At 43.5% G+C, this 26,978-nt stretch overlaps 1 protein-coding gene across 2 annotated transcripts in view; it reads right to left on the reverse strand.

The window, feature by feature from the left end:
* NRK (Nik related kinase) overlaps positions 1-26,978 on the reverse strand; it is a 66,957-nt gene that overhangs the window by 28,551 nt on the left and 11,428 nt on the right. The window contains exons 2-15 of one of the 2 annotated variants that reach the window (XM_081336497.1): positions 20,897-20,953; positions 18,487-18,682; positions 18,250-18,375; positions 17,200-17,310; positions 16,481-16,571; positions 15,200-15,330; positions 14,031-14,085; positions 11,097-11,175; positions 10,191-10,366; positions 9,378-9,450; positions 7,963-8,170; positions 6,412-6,573; positions 5,694-5,858; positions 2,405-2,557 (exon numbers count right to left, since the gene is read on the reverse strand). In XM_081336497.1, the coding sequence (XP_081192623.1) occupies positions 2,405-2,557; positions 5,694-5,858; positions 6,412-6,573; positions 7,963-8,170; positions 9,378-9,450; positions 10,191-10,366; positions 11,097-11,175; positions 14,031-14,085; positions 15,200-15,330; positions 16,481-16,571; positions 17,200-17,310; positions 18,250-18,342 (1,497 nt within the window). In that variant the 5' untranslated portion in view covers positions 18,343-18,375; positions 18,487-18,682; positions 20,897-20,953. The remainder of the gene's footprint in view (positions 1-2,404; positions 2,558-5,693; positions 5,859-6,411; positions 6,574-7,962; positions 8,171-9,377; positions 9,451-10,190; positions 10,367-11,096; positions 11,176-14,030; positions 14,086-15,199; positions 15,331-16,480; positions 16,572-17,199; positions 17,311-18,249; positions 18,376-18,486; positions 18,683-20,896; positions 20,954-26,978) is intronic. The other variant, XM_081336496.1, reaches the window with a different exon arrangement.

Raw genomic sequence — 26,978 nt, forward strand, 5'->3', positions numbered from 1 at the left:
GGTCTCTGGAGCACGCTGGTACATAACTGGTCTATGCACGTCCGTCAATCCATCCGTCCGTCCATCCCTCCATCCACCCAAAATAAAACCTTTCTGGGTTTGTTTTCCCCTTTTGGCGAACATTTCAATTAAGCGCAAATCCAAAGGACGCTTCATCCCCCCCCCCTTTCTACAGCATACATTAATTTTTGTACTCCCCCACCCCCCCATCCCTGAAATAATAAGGAAAGGAAGAGGGATTGGGGTGGGGTGAAGCGGGGAAAGTGGCAGAGCAGCCAGAAAATTTAAGGGACAAATTAGACAAATCTGCATTTCAAAACAAGACAGAATAAAGGGCAGTTGTGGTGTATGTGAGGCCACGTTGTCCATTCCACGTGGCTCAGCAGCAGAAGAGGGGGAAAAACAAAATCAAGGCAGAAGGCAGAGCCTTTGGGGAACTGCTCCCAATGTCTTCCCTCCATTTTTACAAAAAAATAAAAATAAAAAGGGAGGATGTTGCAGGATCTCATATCATCAATTTGTCCCTTTCCACGCCACTGGCAGTTGCTGTAAAATCGAGAAAGATGGAGGGGAGTAGAAGAGACCAGAAAGCAATAACAGTTGGCTGCAACACAGAACTCAGCTGCAAATACAACTCAAGCTGAAAGCAACCATCTTCCAGGGAGACGGGAGATTTCAAAATGGCAGCCGGAACTGGCAACGGCATCTCCAGAAAAATCTCATCTCGAGGATAAAGGCTTGTGAGCTTGGATTGCGGCTTGCAGATTTAAGAAGCAACCAAGAGTTTTCTCTGCTTGCTTTGCTGGCTGAGGAATTCTGGGAGTTGAAGTCAACAAGTCTTAAAGTTGCCAAGGTTGAGGAGCCCGGGCTTTGGGGGTACCTGCAAGCCTAGTATCCCCGAATCAATCCTTAGAAACAGGCCTTTCGTGTCACTGCAAAGAAGAGTCCGAGCAGACTTTAATGTCGCTCAGAAGCAACATTAATTTGTCAGTTTGGGAGGAACAATATGGTATTGATAAACCCTGGAAACTTTCAATCCAAGCCAGCCTGTGGATGCTGGACTTGGACAGCTTTGCCCTTTGGGAGGGGGTGGGAAAAAGAGGAGAGATGTGAAGCTGGGAGGGGTGTGTGTGTGAAGAAGACAAGTGATTAATTGGTCTGACAATTGCCAAAGCAGTTGGAAAGGACAAAATGACGTAATCTTGACGTTGGAAAGGAAGTCAACGGCTGTTGTGGCTTCTTAGGAGCCCCAAAAGATTGGATTAAGGAAAAAACTGGGATTGCCCTATTAGAATAGAGCGGTCTTAAGCTGTTGAGGAAGGGCGGAAAATAAAATTCTCTAAGTTTCCCTCCTCCGATTGTAGCAAAGAATAATAATACTCATCAATTGGCACAGAAATTAAAACAGATCAGATTTGGAAAGTATTGGGAATCACGCTAGTGGATTTAAAGGTAGACCCATCCTAAAAGAGAGCTGTGTGGGGGGGATGGAATCCCTTTGCATATGTAGGTGTTGGAGAAAATGTGCTATCCTCAATTCCAACAGGTTTGATTAGTTATTAGGTTTCTATATAGCCTTTTGACCCGGATGCAGCTATATGATGCCTACATGGTGATCCCATTCTCATATGTGGGCATGCAACATTCAGTCTACCTGCAGACAATTAGCTATCCTGCCTCCCTCCCTCCTAAAAATCCTTTCTACCAGCTACATTATAACCTTCCTTCCTTCCTTCCTTCCTTCCTTCCTTCCTTCCTTCCTCCCTCCCTCCCTTCCCTTCCTTTTCTCTCTCTCTCTCTCTCTCTCTCCTCCCCCCTCTCCCCATCTCAATCAAGGGACCCTTGAGGCATTTGGCACTCCAGGCAGGGAGAAGGAGCCAGGGTTTAGAGCCTTACTTGAAAGGCTAACAGGGTTGGGGCCACCCTGATCTCTGAGGAGCAGACATTCCGTAAGGCAAAGCGACTGCAGAAAATCCCCCTCTTTGGCTGACGGGATTTGCAGCATGCCTAAATATCCTGGATCGGACTGGACAACTACAGATGCTTGGGAAAAGCTGGTCCTTCAAGTAGCCTTCTCCCAAATCATTTCGTGCTTGGTACTATCATCTCAAGTGGTTCTCAACTATTGTGTAGACCAGGGGTCCCCAAACCCTGGCCCGTGGATCCCAGCGCCGGTCCACGGCATGCCAGAAGCCGCAGACATAAACAAAGCCCCATCCACGGGATGCAGGCAGCACGCAAAACCACGCCCCCTCCGGTCCACGGAAAAACCTCTTTCTCCACGTAACCGGTCCCTGGTGCCACAAAGATTGGGGGCCACTGGGGTGGACCTTTCTGATCCAACGGATGGTGGGAATGACCAAGCTATCTCCCCTGTCCAATAAACATGGTAAGAATTCCCAACCTGGGCCACCGCGGCTCGTTGCAAGGCTGGCGTACATGGGCTGGAACTACTGCCAGAACACCCCCTCCCGTGAGGGGTGGTCTCCTGGCTGAGGACAGCTGTCCAGCTGAGGTCCGGCTGGACGCCGTTACTTTTCGGAAGCTTCTTTTCTGCCTGCAGAGAAAGCAAGAGCAAGAACTGAGTATCGTTATTCCGCAGAGGATGCAAACTTCATCCCAATTTATCTTGTTCTCTTCACTCCGAAGATCAGATAGAGGCATCTCTATGCATTTCTTGCTAGCCCTTTGCTCTTTTCTTTTTAAAAAGAAAAACTTAAATCAACAAAATCGAATCTCTTCCGTTCAATAGCAAGAGATACATAACTAAAAAGGTTATATATATATATATCTTTTGTCGCTTTCTATTGGAGAGTCTATGCTATTTTCCTTCGGAGTGCATATGACGGATTGTTTTAATATCCATCCAGCCTTTTTTTTTTTTTGGTGTATAGATATCCAGAATCCCACTGATCAGATTTTGATTTTGGCCTTAACTCATGACCCAAACCAATCCATACGTGATGTTCATGGAAGTCCTCTCTTCTTTGGGGCTTTAACTTAACTTAAATAGCTAGCACGGCATTGCTTTTTTTTTTCCTGGCTTATGGCGAAACAAATTTATTTACAGTTTTTATTGATAGCATAGTCAAAGCCCTTGCAGCTTGACTTAAGCTGAAAGAAAAATGCTTGTGCGGGTTTTAGACAAGCAGTTTGGGTAGATTTTTCAAATTAATCCACTATGGAAAATATATATACGTATATATATATATATAAAGTAAGCCTTCGCAAAAAACGCAGAATCCCACTTACTGGATATGCACCTATGAAGGCAATCCTTGACTTGCAAGAGTTTCATTTAGTGACCATTCAAAGTTACAGCGGCACTGAAAAAGTGACTTATGTCTGTTTTTTCACACTGATGACCTTGGTGATCAAAATTCGGGCGCTTGGCCACTGACTCATACTTACGACCGTCGCTGTTTCCCAAGGTCACACGATCCCCTTTTGCGACCTTCTGACTTAACAACATAAAGAGGGACAAAACCCACTTTAAAAAATGTCTCACTTAGCCACAGCAATTTTGGGCTCAATTGTGGTCATAAGTCGAGGATTACCTGTTCAGTGCATGTGTGTGTGTGTGTAAAAATAATAATAATAATAAAAAAATAAAAATAAAATAAATATACAAACAGGATAGAAGTGTCCCCATCCAAAGGAACTGTCAGTCACAGTTTGTGTCCTGCCACTGTCGCACACTGCCTACAGAGACTTCCTGCCTACTTTTGCTAATGTCAGAAATACACAATAAGGACATCTGGATTAAAATTTAACCAGAATGGCCCAGGCTTTATTTTACTATGCATTTTATTCCCTCTACAAAGAGGTAAATTGTGAAATGCAAGCCAGAGATGCAAACGGATATTGGAGCTGACTTTATTGCAACGCGTTTTCTACCTTTTAGCCCTCCCCTGAGTTCTTGCTTTTCCTTTTGGGAAAAAAAAAAGAGAGAGAATGTGGAAGGGATAAAAGAGAACTTAATAGTCTACTTTCTAAAAGCCAGGAAGAGCAATAACACTTTGCAGCCACGTTTTTCCCCCTTAAATCCTTTATTCAGGTCGTCCTCCACTTACGATCGCAGTGGGACAACCGTGACCTGGATGGCTGAGAATCTCTCTAGACATTTAAAACATATGGATTTCAACTGCCTCAACTGTAGACTTTGCCTTTGTGGACTTGTAGACCTCAGCTCCCAGAATTCCCTCACAAACCCAGTTGGCTGAGCAATTTTGGGAGTTGAAGGGACATGATAGCAGTGTTCCAATATCTCAGGGGCTGCCACAAAGAAGAGGGAGTCAAGCTGTTCTCCAAAGCACCTGAAAGCAGGACAAGAAGCAACGGATGGAAACTAGTCAAGGAGAGAAGCAACCTAGAACTAAGGAGAAACTTCCTGACAGTTAGAACAACTAACCAGTGGAACAACCTGCCTCCAGAGGTGGTGAATGCTCCAACACTGGATGTTTTTAAGAAGAGACTGGACAGCCATTTGTCTGAAATGGTATAGGGTTTCCTGCCTGAGCAGGGGGTTGGACTAGATGACCTCCAAGGTCCCTTCCAACTTATTATTATTATATTATATAAGTCCACAAGTCTTAAAAGTGGCCAAGTTTGGAGACCCCCTGCTCTTAGGCAGGAGAATTCAAGAAGGAGAAAAACTCCATAAGTGAGTGTGAGTTTTCCTCTTTTTTTGAGAATAAAGTTCAATCTAAGATCGAATTCCACCCTCCTCACTTCAAACTCTGCTTGAACGTCCTCAGAAAACCGCTATTCTCCGATTCGCCTGGCTACCTCTAGAGGAGGTCTTGTGATTTTGGAAAATGTCCCTCCGGGCTGTTTTTAACTCATCGATGAATGAGTCTTTTCTTATCGTTCTTTTTTTTCCCCCTTTCTAAAAGCATTCTTACAAAATAAATAAATAAAAAGCCTCAATTAGGTTTCTATTCAGCCCAAAACAACAATCTATTTATTTGCAAGCTGGAGATGGAAAGAGATGGTTTCCAGCCACATGAGATTTTCCTTTTTTTAAATAATAATAATAATAATAATAATAATAATAATAATAATAATAATAATAATAATAATAATAATAATAATAATAATAATAATAATAATAATAATAATAATAATAATAATAATGAGAAGAAGAAGAAGAAGAAGAAGAAGAAGAAGAAGAAGAAGAAGAAGAAGAAGAAGAAGAAGAAGAAGAAGAAGAAGAAGAAGAAGAAGAAGAAGAAGAAGAAGAAGAAGAAGTTGGAAGGGACCTTGGAGGTCATCTAGTCCAACCCCCTGTTCAGGCAGGAAACCCTATACATTTCAGATAAATGGTTGTCCAGTCTCTTCTTAAAAACTTCCAGTATTGGAGCATTCACAGCTTCTGGAGGCAGGTGGTTCCACTGGTTAATTGTTCTAACTGTCAGGAAGTTTCTCCTTAGTTCTAGGTTGCTTCTCTCCTTGATGAGTTTCCATCCGTTGCTTCTTGTCCTGCTTTCAGGTGCTTTGGAGAATAGCTTGGTTCCCTCTTTTACGACAAACAACCAGGCTCAGAGAATTCCCACCCACCCCAAACAGCCCTTGTTGCTTCTTTTTCCTTTTAAAGCCTGTTTGTTTGTTTTTAAAATTAAAAACCATTTTTATGTGGCAAGTGGCCAAACCCGACATAGACCAGGATAGGTGGTTAGTAAGCTGGGCTTTACCTCTTTGCTCCCGCAGTTTGACAAAAGACCCTGTGGAAGATTAAAGATCTTAGGACTCTCCTTATTCTTCTGCTGGTGCTCGTGTTGGAGACAAAGAAGCTGGGTCTGGTCTTTGGGAAGCGTCCGATGAAACTTCTTCCCGTGAGCCCCTTCGTCTGCTTTTCTCTAGAACAGGAAAGAAAAAAAAAAGCTACAAGAACGGCCCTATAATCAAAAGAAGATCGGCCAAGTTGGCTTAGGTCAACCGTGTCTTTCATTTGATGATCAGCAACAGCAGAACCAGGGGTGGGATTCAGCCGGTTCGCACCACTTTGGCAGAACCGGTAGCTAATTTTTTTGTTGCCCAGGTCCAGAATGGACTTCCGGAAGCGGCATCCACTACAGAGAACCGGTTGTTCACCTATTTGAATCCCACCACTGAGCAGAACCCATCTTGGATATCTGAAATCCACTCTGGCAAGTGGGAGAAGACCTTAGGAATAGATAGACTTGGGTTGTCTTTTTTTTTCCCCCCAGTGATGTTGCTCCATGAGCTGTGCAAGAAATGATTGGCGCACGAAATCCTCTAAGTCAGAGGTGGGCAATGATGGACCCTTTATGACTTGTATCCGGCTCAGGAATTCTGGGAGTTGAAGTCCCCGGACCTCCAAGGCCTGTTCCAGCTCTATTCTGATTGGATGCAAAATACCCCAAAGATGTCTCCTCTGTACAACCATACCTGTTGCATTCCTGGGTTTTGGACCACGTCCCCTTTGCACCACGCTTCCTCTGGCTTCTCTCGGTTGTGTTTATCCTTCTGCACGTTGCCTAGGGCCGCTTTGCTCTCCGGGTGCCTCTTTTCAAAGTCCAGATGTTTCCGAAGCTCTTCCTTTTTCTGATGCTGAACACAGGCCAAAAATTATGTTGCTTTCATTTCATCTTTATTCAGAGGCATCTCATAAAAGGAGTAATTATTCGTGTCACCGGTAGCATTGGGCAGCGTCTGTTCAGACACTCTCAGATTCTTTAGCTCGGTGGAAACCACCAACCTTTCCCCAAGAAATATTCTTTTCCTCTTACTGCGTTTGGCTATCATTCAACCGACAAATAAATTGATATGAAATTGTCCTGAGCAAGCGCTCAGATGAAGAAAAAGATATATCCTCATCCATTTTCTCCATACCGACCATCGTTTTAAATGCCTTTATTCGGCTCTTTGCAAATCTCGTTCTCCCAAGGTAAACAGATCCCACATTAGAGGTTTCTATGTACTAACATAGAACTGGACACAACTTAGCGGCTGAACAACAACAATATATTAACGTAATTAAAGATAACCTTTCTTGTCACTTTTTACTGTGAGCACACTGGCCCACATTAAAAATGAAATCCTGTTGCCTGCTCTCAAAGGAAAGTATATATCTACCCATATGCATACATAAGGGACGCGGTGGCTCAGTGAGTTAGGACGCAGTGGGCTAATGCCTCCTTAAGTAACACCAGCTGCCTGCAATTAGTGCAGGTTCGCATCCCACCAGGCTCAAGGTTGACTCAGCCTTCCATCCTTCCGAGGTAGGTAAAATGAGGACCCAGATTGTTGGGGGCAATTAAGCTGACTTTGTAATAATGCCGCTTGGGGTGTGTGTGAAAGCCCTAATAAGCAGGCATATACATAGAATGAAGGCTACTGCTAAGCTTGTAAGCCGCCCTGAGTCTTCAGAGAAGGGCGGGATATAAATGGAATTAAAATAAATAAATAAAATAAATTTCTATTCTATTCCATTCCATTCCATTCCATTTCTCTATTCTATTCTGCTCTGTAATTCTGTTCTATTCTCTATTCTATTCTTATTTCTCTATTCTATTCTTATTTCTCTATTCTATTCTATTCTATTCTATTCTATTCTATTCTATTCTATTCTATTCTATTCTATTCTATTCTATTCTATTCTATTCTATTCTTTCTGTTCTATTCTGCTCTGTATTTCTATTCTATTCTGTTCTGTTCTATTCTATTCTATTCCATTTCTCTATTCTATTCTGCTCTGTAATTCTATTCTATTCTCTATTCTATTCTTATTTCTCTATTCTATTCTATTCTATTCTATTCTATTCTATTCTATTCTATTCTATTCTATTCTATTCTATTCTATTCTATTCTATTCTATTCTATTCTACTCTACTCTACTCTACTCTATTCTAAACAAGCAAGGTGACAGGAGAAGGCCAGCCGAATATAACGGAAGCCAACCACAACATCCTCCCCCCCCAAATCAATTTCAGTTCCTACATCTTCCAACTTCTTCCTCTGCAGTTTTTGCTCCACGATGCGCTTCTGCCTCTCCTCCAGAAGCTGCCTCTTGTAGTTGTCCTGGTGTTTCTGTTGCTGCTGTTGCATCGGCTGAAGGCAGGGGGGATCCGAACGGGATTTGTTCTCCTGCTGAAGTCGGAGGAACTCTCGGCGCAGGGTGGATTCACCCGGGAGATTCACAATGGAGCTTAATTTAGAAACACACATGGACGCAGAATGAGACAGAGAAAGAGGCAGGAAGAGAAAAGAGAGAGAAAGAGAGAGAAAAAGAAAAAAGAGAAAAAAGGGGGAGAGAGAAAGAGAGATGGAAAGAAAAAAGGAAGAAAGGAAGAAAGAAAGAAAGAAAGAAAGAAAGAAAGATAGAAAGAAAGAAAGAAAGAAAGAAAGGAAGGAAGGAAGGAAGGAAGGAAGGAAGAAAGAAAGAAAGAAAGAAAGAAAGAAAGAAAGAAAGAAAGAAAGAAAGAAAGAAAGGATAATCTGTTTGACTAATTCTAGTATTAAGATAGCCCAGCAAATGCCAAAAAAGTTGCCAAAAAATAACTCTGCAGAATCTCCCTGGTTCAGCTCCCAGACCAGCCTCTGTTTTAGCAACTTTTCAGAATCTTAGCTAAAGCTGATTATCTGTTCGCTAGAGACCTCACTTCACCGCTGCCTTCCCCAAACCAATTTTAGCATCTGTTCACACTTTGCATTCAACAGCAAACACTGGAAGAGGAACAAAAGAAGGATTCAGCTATATTTTTGAATTTGCATGGAAACCCATCTGCTGAGGTTCTGGGTGGTTAGCGAGGGGGGTGGGGGTGGGAGGGGGTGGAGGAGAAGGCATAAAAGCCCTAGAAAAATGCAGTCCTCCTAGTTAAGCTGAATTTCCTAAAAACCTCAGCGGCTGGAGTAGGGGCCATGTACAATTTTTGTTTCGCTTAAAAAAAGAAAAAGATTAGAGACACTTGGAATTCGTGGGTCCTTATTAGCCAACTCGGTCCTTCCCTCCACACCCAACAGACACAGGCTGGAGCCTACAAGATTTATTTTCCCATCTTTTCTTGCAGAATCCACTGGTGGCGAGGGTTACCAGATCCGCCCTGACTTTTTCCTCTCATTTAAGCATCTCTGATTTTTGCAAACCAGATCCAGTAGCCCTACAGAGAACGGTCACCCTGCTTAAGAGAAACTGGCAGGGATTTCAACATGGCCAACCTGGAAAGCATCTTCTAACCATGGTGAAGGTAACAGGCTAACTTGGAAGACACCTGCCAGGCGGCCTATGTACAGCAGGGGTGTCCATCCTTGGCAACTTTTAAGGCCTGTGGACATCAACAGGTTGGGGGAAATTTGGCCCCGTAGGGGACCATCAAGGAACTGTTCCGATTTGATCTGCAAACACGTAATGAGACCTTGGTTCGCCTTCGTCTTCGTTCAGCTCGTCCCCTTCGTCCTCACTTCCACTGTACTCATATTCTGTTTCGTCTAAAAAAAAAAGAGAGAGAGAGAGAGAGAGAGGGATGGTAAGCAAAGTCATACAAGGACGCATTATTGTTCCAGCCACGGTACAGAAAATCTGTTCTGTGTGTGTGTGTGTGTGTGTGTGTGTGAGAGAGAGAGAGAGAGAGAGAGAGAGAGAGAGAGAGAGAGAGAGAGAGAGAGGGAGGGAGGGAGGGAGGGAGGGAGAGTGAAAGAAAGTGCACACAGAGGAAAGGAATTGAGCTATCAGATTGCTCTATCTATCATCTATCTATCTATCTATCTATCTATCTATCTATCTATCTATCTATCTATCTATCTATCTATCTATCTATCTATCTATCCATCCATCCATCCATCCATCCATCCATCTATCTATCTATCTATCTATCTATCTATCTATCTATCTATCTATCTATCTATCTATCTATCTATCTATCTATCTATCTATCTATCTAATTAATCTACCCAAAGATTAACCATTTATGGCAAAGGGATCCCCAAGAAGAGATGGAAAAAGTCATTTTAACTTGAGGCTCTATGTTCAAAATTTCACCCCTTTTTTAATATCCAACTTATATCCAATTTAAGTTTTTTTATGTCCAATTTCTTTGACCCTTCCTCTACTCCCAACCTATTGAGATGCCTTCCTTCGTCATTACTTGATGTGCAAACTGATTTTCAGGCTTTACTCTTCCATGCAAACCACTCTCTAAGATCAATAGTGATTGGAACATGGACATTACCTTTTTCTCCTTTTTTCTTCCTGGTTCTGTCTAGATGATCTTTTAGCAAGATGCGTACTTGGCGTTCATTTTGCATGTCCCTGATGAAGGAATGTTTGAGCAAGGTCTCAGTCACAGGGCGATGCATGTAATTTTTAACCAAGCAACTGTCCACAAAGTTGAGGAACTTTTTTGACCTTAAAAAAAACAAAACAAGAAAAATGACATAAATAACCGCACTTCATGGAGAACTTGGTTGTGTCTTCTTCTAAGACACAAGCAAAATAGTTAGGTTCCCATGTCATACTAAGCCAAGATCTTGCTTTTATGGTGTCTTGTTAAATTAGCCAGAATCCGTCTTATGGATCGGCAAACTAACCATGGCTTGCTTGACTTTCTTCCTCTTTTGAGGGGTATTTCTAATCTTTTAGTTGTGGGGTCCTTGGTGCTCTCTGAGCTTGATTGTTTTCTTACAGATGTTTCATTACCCAGCTAGGTAATATAATCAGTGCTACCAAAAGGGAAACATAGCTTCCATCAATGGGGACAGGGCAAGCCATTTCTACATAAACAGAGAGCAAACGCTACTCACTTCCAACCCTGATGATGCTCCTTAGTTGGGTAATGAAACATCTGCAAGAAAATAACTAAGCACAGACAGCATCAAGGACCCCACAGTTGTTATCTTCCTCCTCCCCCTCCCCCTCCTCCTCTTCCCATTCCACTAACCCCCATTCCCTTCTAACACTGATGATGTTCCCTAGTTGGGTAATGAAACGTCTGCAAGTAAACCGCCAAACTCAGAAAGCCCCCTCGACTTCAATCTGAAGGACATGATGAGATGGCAACTGTTGAGGGGCTCAACAGACCTTCCATCCCAACAATACACAACTACGGATTCATTATAACTGAAATCAAACACTTTACCATTTCCGGGATTTCAGTTTCGGAGAAGGGTTCCGTGGAATCAGAAAGAGAGCTCGCATAGGATGCATGTCACACAAAGCTACAATTTAAAAAAAAATACACCCACACAAACACAAAAGATTTTTTTAAAAGCACTTTGAGCCGGGTTTACATCCCCACCGCCCATCACTGTTGCTTAAGTTCTCCAATCCTGCAGGGTGAGATACTAAAAAGCTGTCAGGAAGCTTCATCTAAACCAGGGGTGTCCAACCTTGGCCACTTCAAGACTTGTGGATTTCAACTCCCAGAATTCTGACTGGGGAATGCTGGCTTAGGAATTCTGGAAATCGGACTCCACAAGTCTTAAAATTGCCAAGGTTGGACACCCTTATTCCATACAGTTTTGGGATAGTCTACTTCTGTGCATAGAAATCACCCAGAGGTGGTGAGCATGGGTTTTGAAGGTAACATCAGCACTAGACTGTTCAGGCAAGCTGTCCCTTGACTACACAACACAGCCCTTGTCTTCTTCTCATCCCATACTCTAAACACTTTTATGACCACCCATTAGCTTCCAGAAAACAACCTTTAATCCATCACAAGGCTAAAGGATATAAACCCGATCCTTTCCCTTCCCTTATGCTCCTTTACCCAAAGCAGCTTTGATCCCTCCCTGTTGGAACCCCATGGAAGACGCTGGGGTTTAAGAGGCAGAGACGGCCAAGAGATGTTGTAGGTTGTTCCTCCACCAGGCAACATCTTCAGAAGATTCCTCACCCCGGGGATAGTTTCCCTTTGATTGGCCAGACCCCAGGCGACTCATCAAAAATGGCAAGTCTCAACTGGCCTTTGCTGGTAAGGAGTGTGAAAGGGTGAAAATCAAACTCAGCTGAAAAGCTTCCCTTTGCAACTGGGGGACACAACACTCATCATTCCAGCTCAGCCGATCTACATTTGAAGGCTCTTCACTTGCTCGGACAGCCAGACGAGAAAGATGAGTCTGACTGTGTGAAGCATCTTTCTCTTCGCTTCTTGCCCTCTCTGCTTTGGCTAAGACAAAGACCTTGCTAATTTTCACGATTCCCTCCAACTGCTAACGCCTTGTGATTTCCATAATAGCCTGTATCGTTTGACACAGAAAACCACAATTCTTGCAGCTGCAACCCAGCGTGGGGGCAGGAGGAGATTCTTGTGGCGTAGAAGCCACACAATGACTTCAAAAGGGGATAAGAATTGGACACATACTGAGTAGCAGATCCATTTTTTTCTTTTTGCTTTTAACAAGAAAAGAGTCGACCTAACAGCACATCCTTTGGTACAAAAAACAAAACAAAACAAAAATAGTATAATAGAGTTGGAAGGGACCTTGGAGGACATCTAGTCCAACCCCCTGCTCAGGCAGGAGACTCTATACCATTCTGGACAAATGGCTGTTCAGTTTCTTCTTAAAAACCTCCAGTGATGGAGCACCCACACTTTCTGGAGGCAAGTTGTTCCACTGGTTAATTGTTCTCACTGTCAGGAAGTTTCTCCTTAGCTCTAGGTTGCTGCTGTCCTTGATTAGTTTCCATCCGTTGCTTCTTGTCCTGCCTTCAGGTGCTTTGGAGAATCGCTTGACCCCCAATTCTTTGTAGGAGCCCCTCAAATATGGGAACGCTGCTATCATGTCACCCCTAGTTCTTTTCTCTAGACTAACCATGCCCAGTTCCTGCAACTGTTCTTTGCATGCTTTAGCCTCCAGTCTCCTAATCGTCTTAGTTGCTCTTCTCTGCACTCTTTCCAGAGTCTCTACATCTTTCTTATAATGTGGTGACCAAAACAAACAAACAAACAAAAAAAATGAAATTGTGATTCTGTTTAAAAGTCAGATAGTCACAGGATCAAAAGCAGTGGTAGGATTCAAATATGTGAACAACCAGTTCTCTGCGTGGCTGCTGTTTTCCAGAAGTCCATTCTGGGCCTGGGCAACAAAAAATTAGCTACCGATTCTGCTGAAGTGGTGCAAACTGGCTGAATCCCACCACTGATCAAAAGCTGCCTGCTGGATGATACACCCTCCCACAAACAACAAAGAGGGATAGAATCAAGGTCACATAAAGTACTAATACCACTTTATAATGCCTTGGTAAGGCCACACTTGGAAAACGGCATCCAGTTTTGGTCACCACGATATGAAAAAGATGTTGAGACTCTAAAAAGAGTACAGAGAAGAGCAACAAAGATGATCAGGGGACTGGAGGCTAAAACATACAAGGAACTGTTGCTGGAATTGGGGCTGAGCTTGTCGATCAGAAGGTCGGCAGTTTGGCGGGTCGAATCCCGAGTGCCGCGTAACAGAGTGAGCGCCTGTTACTCGTCCCAGCTTCTGCCAACCTAGCAGTTCGAAAGCACGTAAAAATGCAAGTAGAAAAATAGGGACCACTACGGTGGGAAGGTAACAGCGTTCCGTGCGCCTTTGGCGTCTAGTCATGCCGGCCACATGACCACGGAGACGTCCTCGGACAAGCGCTGGCTCTTCGGCTTTGAAACGGAGATGAGCACCGGCCCCTAGAGTTGGAAATGACTAGCACACATGTGCGGGGGAACCTTTACCTTTTTAATGAAGAGAAGGGCGAGGGGTGACATGATAGCAGTCTTCCAATATGTCAGGGGCTGCCCCAAAGAGGAGGGAGTCAAGCTCTTCTCCAAAGCACCCGAAGGCAGGACAAGAAGCAACGGATGGAAACTAACCAAAGAGAGAAGCAACGTAGAACTAAGGAGAAACTTCCTGACAGTTAGAACAATTAACCAGTGGAACAACCTGCCTCCAGAAGCGGTGAAAGTTCTAACACCAGAAGTTTTAAAGAAGAGAATGGACAGCCATTTGTCTGAAATGGTATAGGGATCTCCAAGGCCCCTTCCATCATCATCATCATCATCGTCATCATCATCAAGAATGAGATGCAGTCAACTTACGGGGAGCTCCTTCAGCCATTTCTATTGCGGTGATGCCTAAGGACCACAGGTCACTCTAGAAAACGAAAGACTTTGATGAATGAAAAACAAGAGTCAAATAGGAAATATGAGAAAAATGTCTGTATTTAATTGTCATTGATTTAAATAAGAACTGCATTAACTTAAGGTTGGCAAACGAGAATATTATTGGAAGAAGAGGAAGTCAAGTAAAGCTATTATATGGTACTATGGAATTGTAGAAATTGTTATTGCTTGCTTTTTAAACACTAACCCAGACCACACGATGTTTACCAAATATTAAGGTGTATGTTAAAAATTAATAAAACATATTTTTTTAAAAAAGAGTCGAATAGGTTTGTTTAGGGTTTCGTCTATTACGCAAAGCCAGAGAACCAGATTAAGGAAGCCAAAGTTTAGTTTTGTGGTTCTCAACTTAGGCAACTTGAGGATGTATGGACTTCAACTCCCAGCATAGGTGGCTGGGGAATTTTGGGAGTTGGTGTCCACACACCTTCGAGTTGAACAGGGTGAGAAATCTTGGTTTAGTTAATCATGGATATTCATAGCATGGGAACCTAGTCAATTGGTTACAGGTAAGAACTACAGGCAAAACTCACTTAACAACTGTCTTGCTTAACAACAGACATTTTGGTCTACATTGTACTTGTAAGTTGAAAGCTACCTGTAGATACATGGATGGATGGATGGATGGATGATAGACAGACAGACAGACACACAAGGATGAATGGATGGATGGATGGATGATATAGATGGATAGATCATACATGGATGGATAGATAATAGACAGATAGATAGACAGATGAAGATGGATGGATGATATATATAGATGGATAGATGATGGATGGGTAAATAGATGATAGACAGATAGACGATGATGGATGGATAGATGGATGGATGGATGGATGGATAGATAGATAGATAGATAGATAGATAGATAGATAGATAGATAGATAGATAGATAGATAGATAGATAGATAGATAGATGGATTGATTCTGGAAGTTAACATCCACAAGTCTTACAGTTGCCAAGTTTGGACACCATTGAAAAGTTCAATTGGAGGAATTATTTTTTCCCCTCCTAATAAGGAGCAAATGTATGTTTCCTTTCCACTGACTTGGAGTAGACAGGAGTCAATGGGAAAACTTACTCTATAATCATAGGTTGATTCTGGGTTTTCATCACAAGCGATGACTTCAGGAGCCATCCAATAAGGTGTCCCAATAAAAGTGTTTCTCCTGCCAATCGTCCGGTCCAGCTGAGCGCTGACTCCAAAATCAACTGCAAAAAGAAAAAAGGGAGGGGGAAAAAATCACAAACCAATAATGTTGACAACTGCGTATTAGATACAGATGGAGAACAAGCCAGGATGCAAAACTCATTCGATCGAAGGCTGTGTTCTTTCGGATATGAAAGAGATCACCAGCCTTTGAGCTCAGATGTCACAGAGAAGCACGGAGTGGCCTCCGAGGGATTCAGAAGTGCCCAGTCTCGCCCTTGGAGGCCTCAAAGAAGAGGTGGAAATCCTCTGTTCATGCAGCAGCCACAGTTTCCTGCTCTTTCTGAAGTGCTTCGAGGCTGACATGGGGCCGAGATTCCACTTGAGTTGCCGATGAATTTGAAAAAGGAATATCCTAATTGGAGCCATTAAGCTGCACTTGATTGCTCATTCAGGCAGCTTTGCCCTCCATGTTCAATCTGACAGAAGATGACACGTGTGTAGCCATCCAGAAAACTGTGCCCGATTTTGGGATTTTACCACAGCTGTAATCCTTAAAAATACTCCCATATATATAGATACAGATATATTTATGTATTTGCCGCCAGAAAACCGTGCCTGATTTCGGGATTTCACCTCAGTTACAGATATATTTATGTATTCGTAGCTAGAAAACTGTGCCCGATTTCGGGATTTCACCTCAGTTACAGATATATTTATGTATTCGTAGCTAGAAAACTGTGCCCAATTTTGGGATTTCACCAGTTACAGATATATTTATGTATTCGTAGCTAGAAAACTGTGCCCGATTTCGGGATTTCACCTCAGTTGCAGATATATTTATGTATTTGTGGTTAGAAAACCGTGCCCGATTTCGGGATTTCACCTCAGTTACAGATATATTTATGCATTCGTAGCTAGAAAACTGTGCCCGATTTCGGGATTTCACCACAGTTACAGATATATTTATGTATTTGTGGCTAGAAAACTGTGCCCGATTTCGGGATTTCACCACAGTTACAGATATATTTATGTATTTGCGGCTAGAAAACCATGCCCAATTTCGGGATTTCACCACAGTTTAAATCCTTTGAGGACTGTACTGTACTTCAGCTTTTTTTAAATAACAGGCTTATAAAAGACAATCTGGGCTGCTTGTGATGCAGTAGCCTGGACGAGTCTGGAGGAAATCCAGAAGGATCGTCTACGTACCCAATTTTACTTCAGCATTTTCTGTTAACAGCACGTTCTGCCCTTTAATATCTCGGTGGATGACATGGTGGGCGTGCAAGTGGGACAGACCCTAGAAGAAGAAAAAAATGACCCAGCTGTAACGTTCTGATGGTGGATCTGACTCATGCTTTGGAAAGAGGCCAGGCTGACTTCTTGGCAATTACCTCCTAAAATGTAGGCAACAGATACTGTAGACATGTGAAGTCTGACCCCAAGGTTTGCGTGTATGATACAAATAGGCCTTGACTTACAGCTGTTCATTTAGTGACTGTTCAAAGTCCCAACAGCACTGGAAAAAGTGACTTGTGTGACCATTTTTCAGACTTATGACCGTCGCAGCCTTTCCACGGTCACGTAATCAAAATTCGGACGCCTGCTAACTGGTTCATATTTATGACGGTCGCAGTGTCCCAGGGTCATGTGATCCCTTTTTGTGACCTTCCGACAAGCAAAGTCAATGGGGGAAGCCAGATTCACTTAACGACCGGGTTACTAAGTTAACAACTGCAGTGATTCCACTTAAAAATCGTGGTAAGAAAGGTTGTAAAACGGGGCAGAGCTCAACTTTAAAAACCGTCTCGCTTAGCAAGAGAAATTTTGGGCTCAGCTGCAGTCGTACGTTGAGGGCTACCTGTATGTTTGTAAGCTCCAGTTCAGGCTTGAGGCTTAATTCACAATTTCAGCTCAAGGATACTTACTCTAAGGACCTCCCTGCAAATGTACGCAATCCAGTCTTCCTTGAGACAATTCCCTTTCGTCTTCTTCACCAAATCGGTGACAGACCCGGCTCCGCAATATTCCATGACCAACTGGGGAATTAAGAAACAAAAATAAAAACAAAATTATGATTGCCAATGAAGAAAGTTTACACTTACACATATTGTCCTTTATTGGCATTTTCTTTTTTCCCAGAGACCCCTTTGGCCATGGGTACAAATCAACTATATCATACACACATACAGAGACAGAGAGACAGAGAAAGAGAGAGAGAGACACAGAGAGACAGAGACAGACAGGCAGACACAGAGAGATACAGAGAGAGAGGAAGGGAGGAAGGGAGAGGGAGGGAGGGAGAAAGAGAAGGAGAGAGGGAGGGAGCGAGGGAGAGAGAGAGGGAGGGAAGGAGGGAGAGAGGGAAAGAAAGAGAGGGAGGGAGCGAGGGAGAGAGAGACAGAGAGAGAGGGAGGGAGGGAGGGAAGGAGAGAGAGGGAGGGAGGGAGGGAGGGAGAAAGAGAGGGAGGGAGGGAGAGAGAGGGAGGGAGGGAGAGAGGGAGAGAAAGAGAGAGAGAGAGGGAGGGAGCGAGGGAGAGAGAGACAGAGAGACAGAGAGAGGGAGGGAGGGAGGGAAGGAGTGAGGGAGGGAGGGAGAGAGAGAGGGAGGGAGGGAGAAAGAGAGGGAGGGAGGGAGAGAGAGAGGGAGGGAGGGAGAAAGAGAGGGAGGGAGGGAGAGAGAGAGGGAGGGAGAGAGAGAGGGAGGGAGGAAGGGAGAGAGGGAAAGAGAGAAAGGGAGGGAGCGAGCAAGCGAGGGAAAGAGAGACAGAGAGAGAGAGGGAGGGAGGGAGGGAGAGAGAGAGGGAGCGAGCGAGGGAGAGAGAGACAGAGAGACAGAGAGAGACACACAGAGAGAGAGAGGGATGGAGGGAGGGTAACCAATCCAAGAACCAATTCGTTTCTAAACAGGAACAGAGAGTATCTAAATTTCCAAAGAAGTGTATAAAGAGAAGAAAAAGAGGAAAAAAAAGACCTACCCAGAGCTGGTCATCCAGACCTGCTGGACTCTTCTTGACAAAAGCACCATAATAGGTTGCAATGTTGCGATGGTGAGAATACTTTTTCAGCATATTGATTTCCAGTTTGATTTCTTCCTCCTCATCCTAAAACGAACAAAGATACGGGATATGAAAATATAAGTGCCAGGATCTCGGGACCTTCTCTAGAATTCTCTTGGCTTGAGATCAAGGAAGCTTAAGCCACTTTCTGCTCACCTTCGCCTGCTCTTATCTTGGTGCAACCAAAACGCTGGGCAGATACGAGTCTGGCTTATTAAGGGATATAAAGACCTCTGGCACACGAAGGAGACATCAGCTGTTTGATGTGCACAACTGTTGAGATCCAAATGGACGGTGCCTACACGTGTAAATTATTCCGAAATTGCCTACACATGAATATGCAAAGGACACCCTAGAATACCAAATGTTGGATTAGCCTTCTTTTTCTTTCCAACCCATAGAAATAATGTGCATGTCAAAACTGAGTCTAAATAGCTCATTTATCATCTGGTGTGAATTGTTTTATTACTGAATCGGTGCAAATTGAGCCTCGGGTGTTGCAGAATAGGCAACAGATTGCACTTTAAAAAAATAAAAATAAATTCCACCCTGTTCACTAGGTAGGGTGCGTGGAAAGATACCAAGGCAAAACAATCAGGGCATTGAGTTCTACTAAATACTCTTATTCCAAGCTCAGCGGGAGATTAAAGAGGGATCTGCTGCACTGAACAATAGATCCTCAAAATCCAGGACAGATCGTGCCCTGCCTTGATTTCAGATTCAGACCACACGTTCAACGAAGAGCTAGCGAAAACAGGTGCCATTTGGCGAGGTTCTCCATGCTAAAATACAGTCAAGGGATAAAATTAAGAGGCATAATCTGAAGTTGCAGGTTATCTCTTGAGGAGGGACAGAGCAGCTGGAAATAAAATGAAGCGGGCCAGGATGGCCCTGAGAGAAGAATGTAGTGTAGCCTAGAACAGGGACATCCAATCTTCAACCACAGGGCTGCCTCTGGTGCATCTACCAGGGTTTTGATAAACTGTCATGAATATATTCTTAGTGGGACAAAATGCAGTCCTTGCTGAGCCATGGAGACAATGATATTAACCATATTAAATTAATCTCATTTTAATTTCAACGAAAAGGGAACTAAGTGTTCTCCTCCTCCTCCTCCTCCTCCTCCTCCTCCTCCTCCTCCTCCCTGCACACTCCACTCCATTCTAGCACTGATGATGTTGTTTAGTTTGGTAATGAAACATGTGCAAGAAAACAAACAAGCTCAGAGAGCACAAGGACCTCACAGGCCTGCCTTCCTTCCTTCCTTCCTTCCTTCCTTCCTTCCTTCCTTCCTTCCTTCCTTCCTTCCTTCCTTCCTTCCTTCCTATTCAGCTCCCTGCCAGAAAGTGGCGGGTAGTCTTGATGCACAGGGCACTTATAAACATCTGGAATGTCCAATATTCCAGACTGTATGAAATTTATAGTTGCAGGAGCCAGTCTGGGTCAGTCACCGGGACCAGAGGTTTAGTGTCTTCCGAGCTTTTGGACACCTGCTGGAGCCCATCCTCAGGGAACTTCTCTCTAGCTGATTGTGTTACATTTGCCCTCCTTCGCGTTATTTCTACTCAATCCCGCATGCTTCATTGGCATCAAGCTGTGGCACCAGACCAGCCTTCTCTGCTCCTATCATCAACCGTTTCCCCTGGGTCCAAAGGAAGCCACAGAGTTTCCACCTTGCCAAGAAGCGCCCTGCCCACTTTGCTCCGTCAGATTTCCAGAATCCAGGCGCTGCAGTTGAAAAGTTCTCTCCGCCCCTCCCAGCAACGCTCTACTGACAAGAGGTCTGCCTGACAGATGGGCTGATTATCCCGCAGTGACCACCATCACATTTTGCTGCCCGAGCAGCTCACGATGAAGCAGCTCAGCAGATCAAAGCTGAAGATGAAAAGGGACCCAAAGAGGCAGCTGAGGAGAAATGGCGCCAGCCTCCTTGGAAGAACACAGCAAACACATTTTAGGAACCTCTGCTTGCTGGCAAAGGCAAAAACCTGAAGCTGCTCAGTTTAAGATTCCCCAGTTCTGGATGCTTTCAAAGCAGGATAGCGGTAGTTCAAATCGATTTCCTTTCTTAAAAAATGAAATGAAATTGGGGAACGGAGACCACAAAAAACAGAAATGGAACCTACAGCTTCTCTGTGTCTCAGCCTTGCAACACTGCCCTAGATTCTAAAGAGGAAAGAGAACCAGGCTGGTAAGCACCAGGATGTTAAGAAAACGCAGCAAGGACAGAGGAAGCCAACAGGAAATCTATGACCTATCTCTGGAAAGAGATAATCACCCAGAAATAAGCAGGAAGAAAAGTTTTATTCCGCTGGTTACAAACCAGAGGAAAATATTGGAGCAATTTCAACTGGAAATTCTCCAGCGGCCCCATGTATATTGCTCCTGGTGTATGATATTGTAGAATAGTGTAAGATAAACCACCATTGATTATAGACCACTGTTTACTGGGTCTACTCCTGGATTATCTCGCACAATAAGACTGACACCTCATCTCCAGGTGGGTGTTTGGGGGAACCCCATTCTTTATTTTACCCCGGCCAAACCAACTCTTGTCTCTGCTCACCTCAGTCACATTCATAACCTTGATCGCTGCAAGCTGCCCTGTTTTCACGTGGCGACCCTGGAAAAGAGAATAAAACAAAGCCAATAAAAGCATCCCAACTGCCTAACGGGAGCGGAGTAAATGGCCTGTATAAGCCAACCCGTCAAATCCATCATTTTGAAATACGTCACTATAAACAGCTGTTTTTAAAGCCGCATCCCGAGCAATTGTAAACAATTTGCACAGCCCCTAACAGGAAATCAATATTCAATGGCTGGGGCAATCAAGCCTAGTGATTTAACATTGGAAGCCACCCAGAGTCACCTCGCTGGCGAGATGGGTGGCAAAAAAATTTAATAAATGAAATGAAATAAATAAAACCTGCAGCACGGAGAGAGCAGAGCCACCTGCTGCAAAGTGAGCCTTTTCTGTGCAAACCACTGGATTTCCAATCAGCAAAACGTTTTATGAATCTAATCAATTCTACTGCTCTGCCAAGGCTTCTTTTGCCTCTGTGTGTGTTTAGTTTGAGAGTGAAGCCGTTCAGTACTTAATGCTGAGTTACAACCATTCATTTAGCAACTGGAGCACTGTGGCTGGAGTGTCTATGGAGATTCTCCATCCTCCAGGTCCTGATTGTCCCAAAGATGCTTTTTTCAGGACGCAACTGGACTTTCTTGTTTTTATTTGAAGACGTTTCACTTCTCATCCAAGAAGCTTCTTCAGCTCTGACTGGATGGTGGGGAATGCAAGGATTTATATTCCTTGCAGATAGCTGGACATCAACTATCTTCAGTCTACAACACAGCAGTTGCAAGAAGCTCCACGCCCATTTTGCACCATTCAGGTGACCCTGAGGACACAGATAAACCTCCAAGTAGCCTCAACAACTCCCTAAAAAGAATGCAAATGACCAGCTCTGCCTGCAATGAGTATAAATCCTTCCATTCCCCACCATCCACTCAGAGTTGAGGAAGTTCAGTTCAATCTGGCAAACAATGGTAGATTACAAAACTGCTGCTCCCCCCCCCCATAAAATAAGATATTTTTCTGAAGGACCTTCAAAGTATTTCCTCTGCAACATTTGCTCCATTAAATTTCCTTTTCAGGTTAGATGGCTTGCCGAATTTCAATTTTGGCTATTCCTCCACTCTCACTAGTCCCCCCCCCTTTTTTTCTTTTCTTTTGGCTAATCTTCAAGTCAAAATGGAAACTGTAGGCTGGATCCAACCCAAATCAGCCAAGTCTGCATATTCAAAAAATCCAAACATCTGCCAGGCTTCCTTAATTCTAAAAACTAAATTCTTAATTCTAGGAACTAAGGAAATAACTGCCTCTTAAGCGATCAGATTATGTCGGGCTTTCATTGATGGAGCAATAAATCATGGAGTTTCCAATGCTTTGGCAGCTTAGCTTGACTTTTCATCTTTTCGCCTGGCAGGAGGCTCACAGATGATTTGGCCAAATTACAATCTTTCCTGTAGGTCAGAATTCAGCCATATGGCACAGTAGATTTCCCACTAAAGCAAAGATGCCACATGTTTTCAGAGGTTTAGACTCCTGGCTTCCTTCTTCCAAATTAATGGGTCTTTGGTGGAACACTTGAAGGTTACGATCTGTTTACATAATGGCTATTTCAAGCCACAAAACCCTTGGTTCTCATCTGGATCAGACTCAGTTCTTCCAGATTATGTTGTCCATCAAGTTTAGAATTGCCTATTTTTAACAGACCTTGGAGGTCTTCTAATCTAACTCCCTTCTCAAGCAGGAGACCCTATGCCATTTCAGACAAATGATTGTCCAATCTCTTCTTCAAAACCACCAGTGATGAAGCATTCACATCTTCTGGAGGCAAGGAGTTCCACTGGTTAATTGTTCTCACTGTCAGGAAATTTCTCCTTAGTTCCAGGTTGCTTCTCTCCTTGTTTAGTTTCCATCTGTTGCTTCTTGTCCTGCCTTCAGGTGCTTTGGAGAATAGCTTGACTCCCTCTTCTTTGGGGCAGCCCCTCAAATATTGGAAGATTGCTATCATGTCACCCTTAGTCCTTCTACTCATTAAAGTAGGCATGCCCAATTCCTGCAACCGTCCTTCATATGTTTTAGCCTCCAGTCTCCTAACCATCTTTGTACTCTGAATGGCAGTGACTCTCTAGAACTGTGGACAGAGAAAAATCTGATGTTGTGCGGATGATGTTACCTACTTTGGTAATGAAACGTTGCAAGAAAGCCACCAAGAACATCAAGGGCTGCCAGAGAAAAGTCTCATATATCTCCTGGTTCGACTTTTTCAATAGCAATCCTGAAGGACTGATCAGGTGTTCAATCAATCAATAAAATTAGAGAGCATGACAGGGAGACAGGATGACAAACTTCACCAAACTTCCTTAAAGTGATTTGGGATTTGCACAGATCTGTCTCAGAATCTCTCACTCACAAGCCCAGATCGATGCTATAAAACACCAACGGTAGCTCAGCCTAAGATTTGCCCTCAATTTATACCCAGCTGATGTCACGATTTGAGTTCCTGTATCGGAAACCATTGTTTTCAACTGTTTCCAGGCATTGAAAATTTCTCAGGGCAGCGTGGAGTCCTTCCAGACAACCTGGCACCCTATTTTAAGTCCCAGATATTGCCGGGAATAAAATATTCTTCTAATTTCCCTGGTCGATGAAATCAAGAACGATCGGATCCCTGGGAATTCTTTGCCCAAGTTAATTTATTGAAAGGTCCTGGTCAGCAGTCGCAATAAAACTGGGTTGAAAAAAAGAAAAATCATGAGAATTAAAGCTTTACCCATTGGCTACTAATGAAGTTACATTAACACTGATAGGAATAATTCCTGGGAAATTACTTTAATGCAGTGCAGAGGTCTATGGCTAATTCTGGTTAATTAAGAATACCCAGAGGGAAAAATGCAATAGTTTAATATATATACAGACATTATTAAAAAAAAGCGGATTACATTTCAATAAGTGGTTGAATTTCTCGTAAGGTTTACAAAATTTTACATTGCTGGTGATGACAGCTAATCAGGGAAGATTCATCGTTTCCTCAATTTAATAAGTTCTTCTGCCACAAGGAATGCAAAAGTGGCCCCGAGGGGTTTAATTTCTAACAAAGAAGTGTCCCATTGGATTCCATCGTTCTGTAGAAATCTTTTTAGGGAATAAAACTTCAAAAATGAGCTTTCTGCTTGAGAGAGGGGAAAGGTTTTATCCTCCTGTCTCCCAAGGCAGAGATCCCAAGTGAATTTTGTACGTCTGCCCCCATGTCAGATATTATATCAAAAGTGAATTACATCTCTGATTGCCCTGCTTCTACTTTGTCTTTTGAGATTAATTTATATACTGGGGAGAGAAATCAATCCTGGGGAGGCTTTAAGCCTCTCGTTCCCATAAGCCCCCACCAATAGCTAAATGACTGATATATTAGCAGCTGGGGAGAAAGGGACGTAAGTCTCTAAGGGCCTCGAAGGAACATCTGGTTGAAGTCACCTAGAAGCAAGATATCAGACAAGGAACTTTTTTTTTAGAAGATTCAGAGGTGGACCCTCTTTAGTAAAGCCAGATTTAGAGGTTGGAAATGGCTCTTCCTATCAGTAGAAGAGAGTTTGAACAGAGGGTTGAACTGTGGGGTCCTTGGTGCTCTCTGAACTTGGTAGTTTTCTTGTAGACGTTTCATGACCCAACTAGGTAACATCATCGGTGCCAATAGCAAGCAGTATAGGGTCTCCTGCTTGAGCAAGGACTTGGATGAGAAGACCCCTTTACTATAATTCAGCAAGGCTTGGACTATCTGAATTCTTTCACGCCAAATATCGCCCCTTGCAAATTTACAGAGATTTAGGGAGCTGTGGTGGTGCAGTGGTTGGAATGCAGTTGTTGTTGTTGTTAGCTGCGAAGTCGTGTCCGACTCATCGCGACCCTATGGACAACGTTCCTCCAGGCCTTCCTGTCCTCTACCATCTTCTGGAGTCCATCTAAGCTCACGCCTACTGCTTCAGTGACTCCATCCAGCCACCTCGTTCTCTGTCGTCCCCTTCTTCTATTGCCCTCAATCTTTCCCAGCATTAGGCTCTTCTCCAGTGAGTCCTTCCTTCTCATTAGGTGGCCAAAGTATTTGAGTTTTAGCTTCAGGATCTGGCCTTCTAAAGAGTAGTGGAATGCAGTATTCAAAGCTAATTCTGCCCACTGCCAGCAGTTCTATCCTGACCGGCTCAAGGTTGACTCAGCCTTCCATCCTTCCGAGGTTGGTAAAATGAGGACCCAGATTGTTGGGGCAAGATGTTGACTTGGTAAACCTATTAGAGATGGCTGTAAAGCACTGGGAAGTGATATCTAAGTCTAAATGCTATTGCTATTGCTAACTCTGCCCACTGCCAGGAGTTCGATCCTAACTGGTTCAAGGTTGACTCAGCCTTTCATCCTTCCCAGGTCGGTAAAATGAGGACCCAGATTGCTGGGGGCAATATACTGACTTTGTAAACTGCTTAGAAAAGGCTGTAAAGCACTGTGAAGCGGTATATAAGTCTAAGTGCTATTGCTACCTGTTTATTGTGCAGGCTCCCTGCACACCATCCAACCTCTGTAATGGAACACTTAGCACCGAGTTACAAATCCCAGATCCTACAGTGGGACAGGAACAGATTAAAAGAAGCTGAAAAGATTGGGATGAAAATGATTTAAGTGGCTAAAGCAGTGGTGGGATTCAAATATGTGAACAACCAGTTCTGTGTGGATGCCGCTTTCGGAAGTCCATTCTGGGCCTGGGCAACACAAAATTAGTTACCAGTTCTGCCAAAGTGGTGTGAACTGGCTGAATCCCACCACTGGGCTAAAGTTTGATATGTTCTTGTTGCCAAATCCCCAAGCTTAAATATAGCAACTGCACACCACCAACGCAACCAGGCTGCTAAAAAACTCTCTTCAAGCAACACCTGGCTTACTTCTCAAGAGCAGAAATGGGTCAGCTCTTCCCCACATTCACATAGCTGGGATGTAAACCTCACAATGCTGCCTGCGACAATTCACAATTTTATAAGTCAGTTCAAATCCATTTAGGTGAGACAAGGATCAGCATGGACACAAAACGTCTGGCGAAGCTCAGACAGACACGGAACAAGTGAGCAATGCCGCAAATAAATCAAAGCGGAGGAAGAGACTTGAGTCTAACTTTTCAGGATGCCACGTTATTGCAGGCGAACTACAGGAAGGAGTAATTTCCCCCTTGCCTTCGGTTTTCCTGCATCGCTGCATCTAAAGCTAGGTCAGTAAAGACAAAGGAAGGCTCTCTTTTTTAAAAAAAATTAAATAAAAATAAAATCAAATCAAAGAATCTGTAAGCAGTTGGCAACGCTTATCTAGAGGAAACAGTCAACAGATTGGAAGCTCAGCAGTATAATAGAATTATTATTATTTTTTTCTTTTCTTCCAGCCTGTGTTGGTTAACAGCCTATTTCTCTTCAGCACTTCCTGGTAAATACAGTAGTTCATAAATTTAGCATGGTGCTCTTCTCCAGTTCAAGCTTCTAGGTGACTGATAGACTGTTTCCACCATTCCTAATTTAACAAAGCCAGAATTTAACAAAACCAGAAATGATTGGGGGTGGGGGTGGGGGTGGGTGGTTTTGGAAGTTAAAACATAGGAAGAACGATTGCAGAAATTGGGTATGTCTAGTCTAACGAAAAGAAGGACTGGGGAACACGATAGCAGTCTTCCCATATTTGAGGGCTTGTTATAAAGACGAAAGCATCAATCTATTTTCCAAAGGACCAAAAGGCAAGATGAGAAACAACAGATGGAAAATAAGAAAGGAGAGAAGCAACCTAGAACTAAGGAGGACTTTCTTAAGGGTGAGAGAAATCAACCAACGGAACAACGCCTTCAGAGGTTGTGGATGCTCCATCTCTAGAGACTTTCAAAAAGAGACTGGACAATCATTTATCTGAAATGGTATAGGGTCTCTCCTGCTTGAAGAGCAGGTTGGACTAGAAGACCTCCAAGGTCCCTTCCAACTCTATTATTATTCTACTCCAAGCCATCTGCTCTCGCTGCTAACTCCTTTTCAAGCACGACTTCTAATAATTAGTTGGAAGGGACCTT

The sequence above is a fragment of the Vipera berus genome (genome assembly GCF_964194415.1).
Source record: "Vipera berus genome assembly, chromosome: 11".
NCBI classification, from domain to species: domain Eukaryota; kingdom Metazoa; phylum Chordata; class Lepidosauria; order Squamata; family Viperidae; genus Vipera; species Vipera berus.